At 34.7% G+C, this 13,906-nt stretch overlaps 1 protein-coding gene and 1 long non-coding RNA gene across 2 annotated transcripts; one reads left to right on the plus strand and one right to left on the minus strand.

Annotated features, from left to right (window-relative positions):
- LOC109720260 lies at nucleotides 5,402-13,851 on the plus strand. Its single transcript, XR_002218889.1, has 3 exons — nucleotides 5,402-5,859; nucleotides 11,818-11,960; nucleotides 12,116-13,851. It is a non-coding gene; the product is annotated as an uncharacterized LOC109720260 (long non-coding RNA).
- Nucleotides 7,087-10,853, minus strand: LOC109720259 (cytochrome P450 709B2-like). Its single transcript, XM_020247245.1, has 5 exons — nucleotides 10,467-10,853; nucleotides 9,323-9,546; nucleotides 8,332-8,573; nucleotides 7,870-8,248; nucleotides 7,087-7,668 (listed from the first exon to the last, which is right to left on the minus strand). Exons 1-5 carry the CDS (start codon nucleotides 10,741-10,743, stop codon nucleotides 7,237-7,239), a joined length of 1,554 nt encoding a protein of 517 aa, XP_020102834.1. The 5' UTR covers nucleotides 10,744-10,853; the 3' UTR covers nucleotides 7,087-7,236.

Raw genomic sequence — 13,906 nt, forward strand, 5'->3', positions numbered from 1 at the left:
TAGTAGCCGGATTATATATATATATATATATATATATACTATATAGTATATTACTATATTATATATATTATGGGTCGGCTACTGTACTATTATGAGTACGATCGCCCTCATACTCATAAGTTGTTTATTAATTTTTCGGAATTCTTTACTTACAATCAAGAGGTCACAAATTTGACAATTTTAACGGCTGGTATGGAATACTTGCTAGTTTAACGGTGTAAAGAATCGGAATTTGTTGAATTTTTGATAGAAAATTCTATTCACTATTATAGGGTAAGATCAATAACTGATCCGATCTTGAATTGAAGGATCCGATCATCCTTTTTAGGATGTTGGTCGATTTTGACATTCATTTATGCCCACTTGATGGACTTTATTATGATTTCAAAAATTTACGAAATTATTTTCTAGTTAAGTTTCAAATACTCTAGATCATATTTACACAAGTGAATCGTGGATTCGGAAGCTCCATCATAAAACAATTATGAGCTACGACGGGCTCCATACTCTATAATATAATACAATTGTCCTATATATATATATATATATATATATATATATATATATATATATATATATATATATATTATAGAGAGAGATATATTATCTGTGTGATCACGTAGATCCTACGTCATTAATGGCATGGAAAATTAATGCAAAATTGTTATACATATATACAAATTTTTACGTGGGTGGTGCTTCTTTAACAATATTGGACGTATCACGTGGATTGTTGCTATCGATCGTCCGCATGCAAATTGACCTTTTCTTCTTCTTTTTTTTTCCTTTTTTTATTTTTTCTCTTCCCAACAGTAACGTCGTATTCCCCATAATGTGTGTATAGCAACGTGGAATCAATGCATCGCCCCCACACTCAAAAGCACCTCTCAATGCACGTCCCTCTCACCTTTTACGGTGATGTGAGCCTCGTCCACGCTAGTAATTAATTTATTTATTAACTCCCCTTTTTTTTTCTTTTTTTCTTTTTTTTTTGCTATGTTTCGTACGTTACAGCTACCTCTCGTGGTTGTGAAGTATAATATAGAAAAGAACCTTCTATCTCAATTCTCAGTTAAAATAAACGTTCATCGTTAATAAAAAAAATCAAGCTGTGTAAAAGTGAGATATTTTTAATACTTATGTTCAATGTTTTTTTTTAGAGAGAGAGAGAGAGAGGTAGTATGCTATTCGTTTTGTTTATTTTATTTAGAAATAAACTTAGCTGAAAATATGAATCAATTAGGATTCAAACTTGGGGTCTCGGATACCAACCATCAAATCCTTTGCTACTTGCGCTAGGAACGATTAGTATGTTCAATATTTTCTTGATGTGCAAGACCTGTCCTTTAGTTATACAAAAGAAAATTAAATAAGATTAATGAGGAGTCTAGCGAGATCCAAGTTCAAATCGAACTCAAGATCCTTTGTTTTGAATACCATGTGAAAGGTGCTTTTAACATTCATATTCAGCATCTCTTATGTTGCTATATTTAAACGGTTATATCTTTTACGCCATTTTACTTAATTGAGTGATAGTCATAATTCACGAGGATAAAGATTTAGTTTATGAAAATAATAACAATTATAGATGCAAAAAGTGGTAAATTTGTATGGGGGCAAAGCATTTTTCATGTTTTGCTCATTGAAAGATCATTTAGAGTGTACAGTGTATACATCTAATTTATGTACGAAACTTAGATAACTAACTCGATCCATAGGTGGACATGTATTATTCTGAAAACCTAAAACTATTTAGGGCCATGCAACGGAGTAGATGCAAACTATTACGAGGATCTTAGAAAATTGTAATATAGCTATCGATCAACTGTTTCAAACAGTGACAATATTCGAAGCTGAGAACGAACCTTCTCTAATTTCTTCGTGCAACGACTCGCATTAAACCTCGTTTTGTTACCAACTCCTACGTCGCTTTAATCATATTTATTACTTTCCTATTTAACTGTTCTTAGCATACATCACCATTCGCTCTCTCCTACTGTTTAAACAAGCTCAAACAGTTTAAACAATTTAAAACATGCTCTTTATTATATGCGAAGAAGCTTCTATTTAACAAGCGTTTCGTATAGGGTTTATATTAGATCAATCCATTAGTAATTTTATATTAATGAAATTAAAAATTTAGTGGTGTTTTATTGCGTATTATTATTCGAATTACACGAGAGTATGTGTTATTTATGTTGTTATATTGAAGCTAGCGTTTGCATATATATATATATATATATATATATATATATATATATAAGAACGGTGGATGGAACAGCGAGACACGTGGCGCGTGCACACGTGCCGAGAGCGACGTGGAGGAGCTCCCAATAGCGCGGGATGGGCCCCACTTGGTGGGCTGTGGGGCCCACTCGACAGGCGAGGCCCAATAAGAAAGCGACGCTACGAAACAACGGCTCGGTTTTCGACGGCAACTCCTGATTGGCAATTCTATCTTCTTCTTCTTTTCTTTTTTTTAAAATTTAAAAATAATAAATGGATTATAAGAACTTAAAATTTTTGAATATTTCATAATGATAAAATTTTGTAAAGGATGGTTTATATATTGAATACAATATTTAATTCATATTAAAATAAATTGAATAATTGAATAATAAATTAAAATTTAAAATTTAAGTACCGTAGTCAGCTAAATAATATCGAATACAGTATTTTGCTTTGAAGGGAAGGCCCAGTAGAGGTGAAACTACATGAGATTGAAAAGTACAATAAATAAAATATTTTATTGATTCCTCTAAGTAATATGACATCACGCGGATCGCATTAATTTTACAAAGATATAATTTTTTCCTATTCTATCATAAAATAAAAAAGCTAATTAAATTTATATCTGCATCTCTTTTCTGTATTTCTTTTTTATTTTTCTTTTGATCCAATAGTGTTACCCTACACAACAAGGCCCTAGAACTCTATTACGAAACAAAAACGGATAATTATGTTATTAAATAATATATTCTGTAAAAATTTAAGCCAGTGAAAAACGATATTTAAATATTTTTATATTTAACACTTTTTATAATATCCGGGCCAGAGACTCTTCTCTAGGCCCAAACGTAAATTTGAATTTAATGGAAGAAAATTAATAATGCTCGGAGTCTAGTATGACTCAAATTCAGTATCTACTGTTCTGATACCATACTAAATAATACGAAACAATTATTATTTTTTTTAAAAAAAAAAAGAAGAGAGAAAGGCATAGGACTTTTATGAGTGGCACTTATCGAAATAAATTGATAGGGGCCCACAAGGCCCACGTGTTCAGCAAGTTGCATGGTAAAGTAGTGGGCCGTGGACCCGGCCCAACTTATGAGATTATTGCACAGCTGGATAGAGCGCTTCGCTCAACGGCCCACTGGGCCACTCGCGACCCACCGCACGCGCTCCCGTTTAGTGGTGGGCCCCACCGAAGAAGTCCACGTCGGATGGTGACGTCCCCCGCCAGCTGTCGCTCTCTTATTAGTGGTTTGTTCTAAAGCAAGCGGGTCCCACGCCTGTGAGGGAGCTCTCGTGGCCCCCCCTCTGCTTGCCACGTGTCCCAATGTGTCATCCCACGGCCCGTAATAATTTAGCCCGGATAATATAACATATAAGAAAAATGAAAAATAAAAAAAAATTAAAAAAAGGAGAGAGAGAGAGAGAGAAAACACGAGCTCTACCAATATGAGTTTCCTTGAAGAGTTTAAACAATGGATGCTCAGTATTTGTTTGTTTCGTGAACCAATTTCATAAAAACTTCAATAGTATAAATCATTTAAAATTGAATTGTTATTTTTCTTAAAAAAAAAAAGTGAAAATGTAACATTTGCTACCACTACAATAGCCCTTCTAATTGGTTAGGACGGTTAATTTTAAGCATGAAATTTTTTTTTTTTTATCTATACTTAAAATCAAACATTCTGAAAACTGTCTCCTGCACTTTAGTTCATATCTCAACTAATCTCTCACATAAATAATTATAATAATTACCGACTGTCCCTAGAGCAAGTGGCAAAAGGCTTGGTGGTTGGTATCCGAGACCCAAGTTCGAATCCTAGTTGATTTACATTTCTAGCTAAGTTTATTTCTAATGAAATAAACGAAGCGGGTAGCATGCTATCTATCTCTAAAAAAAAAAAAAAATTATAATAATTTTTATTTCACGTTTATTTTCACTATCAAATTTAAAATTTTGAAATAATTACTAACTTAGCTGCAGAAGTTGCAGTTCATGAACACTCTTCACAGACTTAGCGTACACGGTTACTTTTCGAGTGTATTTCATGACGAGCTTATTATTATTGTCTCCTAAGAAAATTTGACAAAATGTAATTAAAGGTGGGAGAGATTAATGAAAGGAGTTTAGCTTTTGATCTATGAAAAGAATGTTAGGGAACCAAATCAATTGTGATATGACTTTAATAAAAAAAGGTTAAAGCATTCTAAGACAAGGATTTATTTGTCCACATATTTTTAGGTGGAAATGTAACTTTATCCCCCTTGAAGCAATCACAAAACTCGTTTTGTTTAGTGGGATATGATGCTCAATTCTCATCACTCCATGCATCATCACAAAGAAATTAAGGAGGCCAAAGAGAAATTTCACAATCAATTAGACCACTATGTGTATACCTAATCCTTTAAATATTAAATTTTTTTACCAATTTTATCACATCAGGAAGAGACACCACTTTAAGAAATATCATGAGCATTTTTTTTTATTTAATGAATTCCACTAACTTTCTAAAAAAAGGAAAGAAAAGAAAAGGATAAAAGAAAACTAATTCATTCAGCCTTTTTTTTTTGAAAAAAAAAAAAAAAAGGTAATGAATTGAGGCCACATTTCCAAACTGAACCACCTTTGAAGAGAATTGAAAGGCCCATCCAAATTTTGATTGTGACTACAATTCCCACTAGACTAATCCATCTAGCCCCATTTCAAGCTGCAACAATCAAGCCAAATTAGCTTGTCATTTCGTTTGAGAATGTGTTCTCCGAAGAAAAATGCTACACGTACACTTATGTATAGATGTAAATCTTAAACTTGTGGATCCTAAGGTTCACAAAATTTTGAATTTAGTAAAAAAAAAAATGATAAGACTATTAGGAAGATGATGGCTTTTGGATGAACTAGCATAAGAGTTCAACTTCTGAGAAATTCAAAAACATTTTCGAGCTCCGCTGATTTGATGCTAAAAAGTGATAGTGAAAATTTGAAGAAATATCCCAACCGATGCTTTTAAGGAGTGAGACTTCATAAAGCTTTTGAATATTTAGGGACCTCAAACAGCTTGTTTGGTAAGGACGATGTCGTCCACAGACATCAAGTGTTTGAAAAGAATTCTTGAAGTTAGTCAGCCACTGGACCAATATGATAATTATTTCTAGAGGTGATAAGTTTGTGTATGAAACGAGCCAGTCACTTATATATTAGCTAAGTAATGTTGAAGTTATTGAACTCACGAGTGTGACATACTCTTGACTCCATTCGACAAAACATGCCCTAGAGCAAGTAGTTGCGTTTGGAAGACACTTTTTTTTTTTTTTATGTATATGAAGTGATCTTTTGCTCACCAAGCTCAAGCTGAAGTCGGCAAATCCATCTCTTCCGCCACCGACTTCAATTTGAATTCGGCGCATACTCTGTCCCCCACTCCGAGATCACGAAACTCGCCAAAGAGACCTGTTGCGCCGCCGATTTCAGCAAAAGTCGAGGTATCACGGCACCGACTTCTAGGAACTGATCAGCAAACTGTTTAAAAAGCGACACACACACAACTTCGTCGCAAAATCGGCGGATCGAGCAACGCTCTCCTCCCTCACGCGAATACTCCCTCTCCAAAATCTCAAATCGCTTAGGTTCTCTTTTTGCCTCTCCTCTTTTAATTCTTGTTATCAGTTTAATTTTAATAATACACAGGAATGAGCTTTTAGATCTACAATGATTTTAGGATTTTTCTTACTTCACCAATATGGTGATTTTTTTTTTTTTTTTTTTTTTTTTTAACAAATTTTTTTTTTTTTTTTTTTTACTGGGATTAGTAGCACTATTGCAAATTTAAGGTAATTTTCTACACTTTAGATGTAAATTCCTCTGGATTTCTACTAATTTTTAGGGATTTTTCATTAAGGTAAATTTGTTCCTGCATTTTATGCCTACTAGAAGTGGTAGCAGCTAAGTTTGTATACATAATTTGAGTGAGAAAGTGGGATCTTATTTTAGTTTTCCTCAATCTACTATTTACAGTGTTTCCAAGAACTTCAAATGAGATCGTTACGATCGACCCATTTTCGATGATAGGACATCTGAATGCAAGTTAAGATTTAAACTGCAACACATAATAGCTATGCTTTTTTCTTTTTTTTTTGAGAAATAGGTAGCTAGCTACCTGCTTCATTCATTAAGTAAAGTGAATTAGGCATACATGATGGAAGCAACTAAAATAGCTATGCATTTTAAGATCCGAAAAGATTACCCATAGGGTACGTTTGGTTCGCGTTATCTTTTTAAGATTATTAGTAATCCAATAGAAATAAAAAAGTATGGCGGTGTTTGGCTAAACGCACTAAGTAATCTAGTTGGTAATATTAGATTTACTTGGGAATGAGATTCATCCCAAAGTACTAACCTCATTCCCTTGAGAAAAGGTGGGTATCCTCATATTAATGGATTTGAATAATCATAAAATGTCTAATTTTTTTCTTTCTTTTTACCCGCCGGCTAGTTGGTATTATTTTTCTTTACACTCTAACCTCATATCTCTCTCTAAACTTATCTTTTTCTCTCTAAACTTCAACTCTTTTTCTCTCTCTAAACTAAGCTCTCTCTCCCCCTTTTTTCTAAAATCTTAACTCTCTCACTCTCTCTAATCTCGACTCTATTTCTCTTCCTATTTCTTTAATTATGCTCTCTCTCTCTCTAACCTATGTTCTTTTTTCCTTTTTTCTAAAAAGATGTTGAAATTTTTTATAGCATTATCTAAATTAAATTAATTAATAATTAATTAATTGTATATTTTTTGTAATCTTAAATAACATGACTAAATAATATGACCGTGCAAACCAAACATTGGAATACTAATAGGATGAATAGGAATAAGATTCTCGGACATCTTTTTATTTCTAGTAATCTTTCATAGTACGAACCAAACGTGCCCATATAGTTATCATACAGTGTTCCTACAGCACAGTTTTCTTAATGCACATTGAAGTGTAGCTACAACAAAATAAGTTGTTTCAAGCATTCAAGGGGCTTAAAATTATAGGAAGCCCATTCTTAGGTTGTAGAGTAAGCAAGTCCGCTGGCGCATGTTTGTAGTTTGGCGAGACGCGGAACGAGAACCTCTGTAGGATCATCGCGAGCACTATCTTTGCTTCGAGCATCGCAAAGTTCTGACCAATGCATGCTCTCGGGCCGATCGAGAACGCCAGGAGAGCATTAGGATGCTTGGCGGCTTTCGTGATCCCGTTCTGGAACCTAAACGGATTGAACTCATTGGCATCTGCGCCCCAAATCTCTTTGTCGCGGTGCATGATGACCAGCGGAAGCGTTACTGCGGTGCCTTTCGGAATCTGTAGGGTCCCTAAGTTCATGTCTTTATCGGCTTTCCTTTGCATCATGACTACCGGGCCGTAGAGCCGCAGGGCTTCGAATAGAACCATTGTCACCTATAAACAAATTTGAATTTGAAGGATCATTCAAAAGAAGAAGGGCCTTTTATGCATCCAATTCGTAGTAGGAAGTTAGTTTTAGTGCAAATGTGAAAATTCAGATTTTACGAAGGTATATATGTTAATATTGCAAGTATGTTTACATTAATATATCGATGAAATGTGACAAGATTAGTAGAGTGAGTATGATAAACTTACTAATCTTAGTTTGCTGAGCATATCTGCATCAGGAATTTCCTTTCCGCATTCTCTCAACACCTCCTCCCTGAGCCTCTCTTGCCATTCTGGGTTTGCTCCTAATAGAAACGTAGTCCAAGTTAGCCAGTGAGAGGTAGTCTCATGCCCCGCAAAGAAGAACGTCTTGCACTCATCGATGATCTCGTCCATGTTCATCCTCTGATCTTCTTTCTTTCCGCCATAGTGTCCTGAAGTGCACGCCTCGAGCATCAGTCCAAGCAAGTCATTTCCATAGCCTGATTCTTTCGAGTCGAATCGTGATTGTATGATCCGCATGAGCGTGTTCCTCGCCTTCCGTTCTAGCTTCCACTTGTGTAGATTTCTGCTAGTAGGAATATATCTGCAAACGGAAGTATATATTCATATCAGATAAAGAATTTCTGGGGCTTTCGAGAGCCCTTCTCGGAAAGCCAAATTGATTACCTGAATATCGGCAGGTGAATGTTAAAGAAAGTCGCGAGCGCGAGCTTTTGAAGCTCCTTCTGTGCCAGAAAGACTTCTTTGCCCTCCTTGTAGCTGCTTCCGAAAGCAGTATGAGAGATAACGTCAGCTGTTAACTCTTGGAATTGCCTGCCAAACTCAATTTCCTTTTCCTGACTCTCATCTTGAATTTGCCACCCTTCAATCATTGATTGCGCGCATTTGGCGATCGACTTGGTCATCATCTGTCACAAATGTCATACAAAAGCAAATGTGTTATGGTATAATTTGGTGTCTCTCTACCAGATATAATGGGTTCCATTTTCTAAAACCAGGTGCAGTTTGATCAATCTCAATCTTGGGTGTCTATCTATCAGCCCATAAATTGGATTAATCTATGACAATATTGGTTCATTTTATTTTGATTCTCTCAGAGCACCTCGAATTATCAACCACGACCTCAATCGACCAATATGGTTTTCAACGCACTTTTAGTTCAACTATGCTTTAAGATACCTAATAAAACATCTACAGTAGTTTGTAACTTTGCATAGCATGTTTTCGGAGTACTGAATTAAGCATCTATCGCAGTTTGGGGACAGCATGCCAATTAATATATATACTTTTTTTTGAGTAAAAATTGAGAGTAGATAATGTAATCTTGGTGTTTGTATGCTTTTTATTTGCTTTGTTATTACGTGTATAACACTGGAATCAAGTACCCTTAAGCCATCCAATGTTTAGAGAAAAGAACAAAATAATAATGAATGAATAAACTATACATTGTTATTGTTTGTCTATTAAAATATGCAACATAATTCTCATAAACCTCTATGATTCATATGACCTGTTTGAAACCTCGTTCAAACTAAAAAATGAACTTTATTCCAGTAATCTTATGAGTCTTAAACAAATATCTATGTACTACATATCACTGTTGGGAGAAAATAGTTGTTCCTTTTGGCAATGGATTTAAGAACAAGTGAAGCTTTACCTTCAGCTTATCCATGGCGAAAGCAGGGTTTACGACCCTGCGATGCCGTGCCCAGTCCGATCCTTCTGAAAAGACCAAGCCCTTACCCATTAAAGCAAATATGATCGGGTTTGGCTCCGGCTTGATGTAGAAGCCAAACTTGTTGGACAGCACTTGTTTGGTCTGCTCTGGATCAGTTACGCAGATCCTCGGCTGTGGTCCAAACCAATACAAAAATGTTCTGCCTGTAAGACAAGGCAAATATTATATGGTTAATCACACCTCTTGTACTCCGTGTTTATGAGTTAATAGAAACTAAGCTAGCGTAGTATTCCAGAATTGTTTCTCATACTTTCTATTCCGATCCAATTCGGGTTTCCGGATACGTTGGCTATCCGGTTTGTAAGTTTCCGCTGCCCTATTATTTCCAACACTGTTGTAACTGATAAATAACACAAAGCATCTCAAATATGCAACTATTGTTTTATTCATCTCTTTTGTGAAGTTCAAATTGTCCGGAAGATGTTGTTGATGATTCACTACGGCGCAGAAGACTCCACATAGTATGATCATATAAAATGAGAGTGAAAGTTGGTGAACGATTCTATATTGATGCGTCTGTAGTTTGTCTCCTGTTTACAAATTGTATGCGTCTGTAGTTTGTCTAGATTTTTCTGGCTGTGGGGCTTACCAAAGCCTGTTTCCTCTTTGCTTATATCATGATTTTAGGAATGAATGAACTGGCAGGTCTGCCAAATCCTCCAATTTAAAGAAGATGGTTCCTTAAAAAAAAAAAAGTTTTATTTGTTGAGACTATTTGTTGACCATTTTCTATTAGATGGGTGTTTTGGGTAATATGGTATTAAAAACGGTCCTAAGCCTGCAGTTTTAAGAAATTATGGGTTCAAGTCCTACATCTATTATTTAATGGTATGAATTTCTATCTGGTATCTTTTCTGTAGCCTGTTAAGTCAGTGCACAAGTTATGGTTTTAGTTGATGATCTTCACCATGCACATAAGTGGGGGTACTGGGGGTGTTAAGATTAACTATGAATCATCATCACACCATAGGATATAAAGCGAGAAAACTAGATTAGTATCTTTTAGATAACACCATTCATCTCAGTACAGGAGAGAGAGAGAGAGAGAGAGAGAGAGAGAGACCATATAGGGAGATCCATTTGGTGTAGTGAGGAAGGACCCTGGGAGTGATATCATGGGAGTTGATGTCCAAGACCACCCCTTCACTGGCCCTTCTTATGCTTATGATCTCCTTAATAGATCCTGACCACAGCATGTATGCTGGACCCATAATCCCTTGCTCCCTAAACTTCTTTGTTATTGCATATGGCCTCCATATTACATAGACCAAGAAGCTCCAAAGCCTGGTGATGAGCACCACCAACAAGGTACCCAGTATCACCCCTAGCAGATAACCCATCTCACTTGTTTCTACAAGGAGGAGAATAAGAAGTAGAACTTAATGAAATAGCATGAGTAGTAGTGTGATATGTACATATACAAATGATGAACTTGTCGGATATTGATTTGGTGATTATTTTTGTGCTTGTGTGCTCGCTTTCACTTGCTTTTGAAAGTGAGATCATGGGTGATGTAAGCAAATATGGTAGGTTGGCATGCAATGCAATCATACTGCACTGGTTTCTGATGTACCCTATCCTCAGAATGGCTGTATGTGGATGGCTTTAGTTGACACTTCTCTTAGAAGCTGCGGCGCCCACCGTGCATTTAACTCGTGACTCAGAGAGAGAGAGGAAGAGTTTTCCTATGTATGGGCCATTTTTAGCATTGCTTATATATTGATTATTGAGTATAACATATTAAAATGCTGTTACATATAAGTTTTAGCACATGTTTTCAGAATAGGAGTTCATATGTTTGAATTTTACTAGAATCCTAATTTTATTTTGTTTTCTCCCTTTTATTTTGAGTCTATGTCTTTTAGATTTATCAAAAAGTCTAACATTGTTCTCTACAAGAGTAATCTTTTGTAGTAATAAAAAATTAGAACAAACTTTAAGTTGCATAATTTTTTTTTAGGATAATATGTAGGTGCTTCTTTTTCTCTCTCTAGTTATCGAAAGTATTTCAAACCTTCCAATATGCGCATCTTTTATATAAGATTCCCTCTGCATCAGAATTTGATTAGGAACTGTACTACTAGCATCTGGATAAGGTCTTCCCCATAGGACTCTATCTCCAGCATCTTATCTTTCCAAGCCGATCTGTTCATAACTCGGATGTTAGTCAAACTGAGAATGAGCAGAGGAGAACGGGAGTTGACGGAGTTTGCAGGCTTCTAGCGAAAGCACTTTATCGAAATGTTAAAACATTCCAAGCATGTTTCCTCTGTAGCAGAATCAGAATAACCATATCAGAACTTTTACTTTTAAGGCTCAGAATTTTATTCTTCCTTTCAACTACAACAGAAGTTATAAATTACTCTATTAAATATTACTGTTGTCGAAAGCGTAAGCAATCATATTTGTTGCAGGATGTGACCCTTGATGCTAAGGAATCATATACTAATGATGATAAATATGGGCTGCAGCCGCATGGGGACAAATATATTGCTTGTGTGGTTTCTGGTCCACAAGGACTATAAACAGAAGCTGAATCCACATCCACATATACCAGGTAATGAAACTTATTTATTTGTTGCTATTTTTGTGGCTTATCTCCAACACAAACAATCTTTGCTGGACAATAGTACTCCTCTAGAAGCATGCTCTCTGATATGTCGCTATTTGTGTATTTAATGTTTGTTGTGATCTTCTGGTTGTGCTTTTTAGGCGAAATTAAGAAATGTCTCCTTACGCTTACCCCTTGTATCAATAACCCTCCTATATTAAAAAGTGTGCCGATTATCGTCCTATATTTTGCTATTATTTCAAACCGGTCCAGCTATTTTGGATGATCAAGTAATATGGTAGAATCATATAAATTGATTGAAATTGCTCAATAAACTATCATGTCTATTCTTTGAGTTGCAAATTAAATAGATATTAAGATACAAAACAATGTGATCTATTAGGGATGGTGACTTAAGTGTGGTACAGTAATTGACGCAAATTGTAACGAAGTTTTTTTTTTTTTTTTTTTGGTATATGATTTAGCCTTCATTTTATGTTTACCGGTAAAGATGTGCAAAACCATAGAGTGTATTTTGAGGAGAGGGTTTAAGAAGAGTTTGCTTATAAGAATAGCATTATTATTAAAGCCTAATCGCCCTCTTCCATAGGTCGATTTGGCCGGCGAAGAGGTGGTAATTATTATTTTTTTGTTTCTATCTCTACACAATTTTCTCTTTGTTTTTCCTTTTCTTTTCTGATTTTTCTTCGTTGTCTTCTCCGTTCCTAGGAACCTTTCTTTCTCATACATTTGTTACCACCCTCTCATATCTAACCACAAATTAAATTGAAAAATATTGGGTTTGATAAGTAATGTGTTTATAAGTTCTAACCTTAAATAAGTGTGAATGTAGTTGGCATTTTATAGAGATGTGTTATTTCTGATTCCAACCAAACAAACAAAGCAAATAAAAATTTGAAATTTTTGCATTCATGGTGTTACATAAAGATTTCAAACACTTACTAGGCCCAATTGCAAAGGCCAAAATAGTAAGCATTTCTTAAATGGGCTAGAGCCTTTGCTGAGCCTATCACACTTGCTAACCCAACTCCTATAATGGCTCTCTACTTCTCTTTTTCTTTTTTCTTTTTTTCTTTTTTCTTTTTTTCCTTTTTTGGGGAGAATAGTAGGACGTTATTATTTCGTTCTTTTTTTAAAAAAAAAATTAGCTAAAAATATAAAATAACTAAACTTCAAATTTGAAACCTCCAATATCAACCATTAAGTCTAGTTTTAACTTAGATCTTTGAGATTAAACCTGTGATTTAGAAAACTTTGGCGTTAAGGTTGTGAGATCAATTTTTTGACTTCGACGGAGCAAGTGAAGTGAAATTGGCGAAACTCATATATTCTTCACTCTCCGACTTTCCACTTCTAAATAGCTTCTAACTCTCAGATAGAAACTGATAAGTTGGTGTCTAAATTGGGCCACTAATTTTTTTTTTTTTCCTTTTAAAAAAAAAGAATTTTGTAATATTGAGAAAATTCAGAAGAAGGTGTTTTGTGCTTGTACCATGTAGGATGCATCATAAGAATTAGAAAAAATAACAACAAAACCAAAAAAAAAAAAAAAGAAAGAACAATCAATAAACTATTTGTTGGATATTTGGAAGCCCACCAAATAGCCAAACCGAAAAAATGGTGGTTTTTAATTCACTATATAAGTCTAGTTTTGTAAATAAAATTGTTATGGAATTATTTTTATAATTATAATATTTTTTTAAGTCTATTAATATATTTTCTTTTATATCATCTCTTCTTTTACGGGAACACAATCATTTTAGTTTACTCGAAACAAAGAATGTTATAAAGTCAAAGTCAATAAATGTTAGATTCAATTTTAGCTGTTTGACATGAAATTATATCATACGTGAGTGTTCACAAACTAAATTATTTTAAATTAGGTAGTTTTGGGATCGTCAAAAGTAATTAGCTAAACAACCGGGGTGTTT

Source organism: Ananas comosus, linkage group 14, assembly GCF_001540865.1.
Source record: "Ananas comosus cultivar F153 linkage group 14, ASM154086v1, whole genome shotgun sequence".
Lineage (NCBI taxonomy): Eukaryota > Viridiplantae > Streptophyta > Magnoliopsida > Poales > Bromeliaceae > Ananas > Ananas comosus.

Bases quoted from the DNA above. Each gene is read 5' to 3' on its own strand.
- LOC109720259 (XM_020247245.1), bottom strand. From the start codon at position 10,743: ATGGGTTATCTGCTAGGGGTGATACTGGGTACCTTGTTGGTGGTGCTC. The intron at 9,547-10,466 runs GTCTCTCTCTCT...CTTGTCTTACAG, and splicing joins CAAATGGATCTCCCTATATG to GCAGAACATTTTTGTATTGG. The intron at 8,249-8,331 runs GTAATCAATTTG...TTCCGTTTGCAG, and splicing joins ATTCACCTGCCGATATTCAG to ATATATTCCTACTAGCAGAA.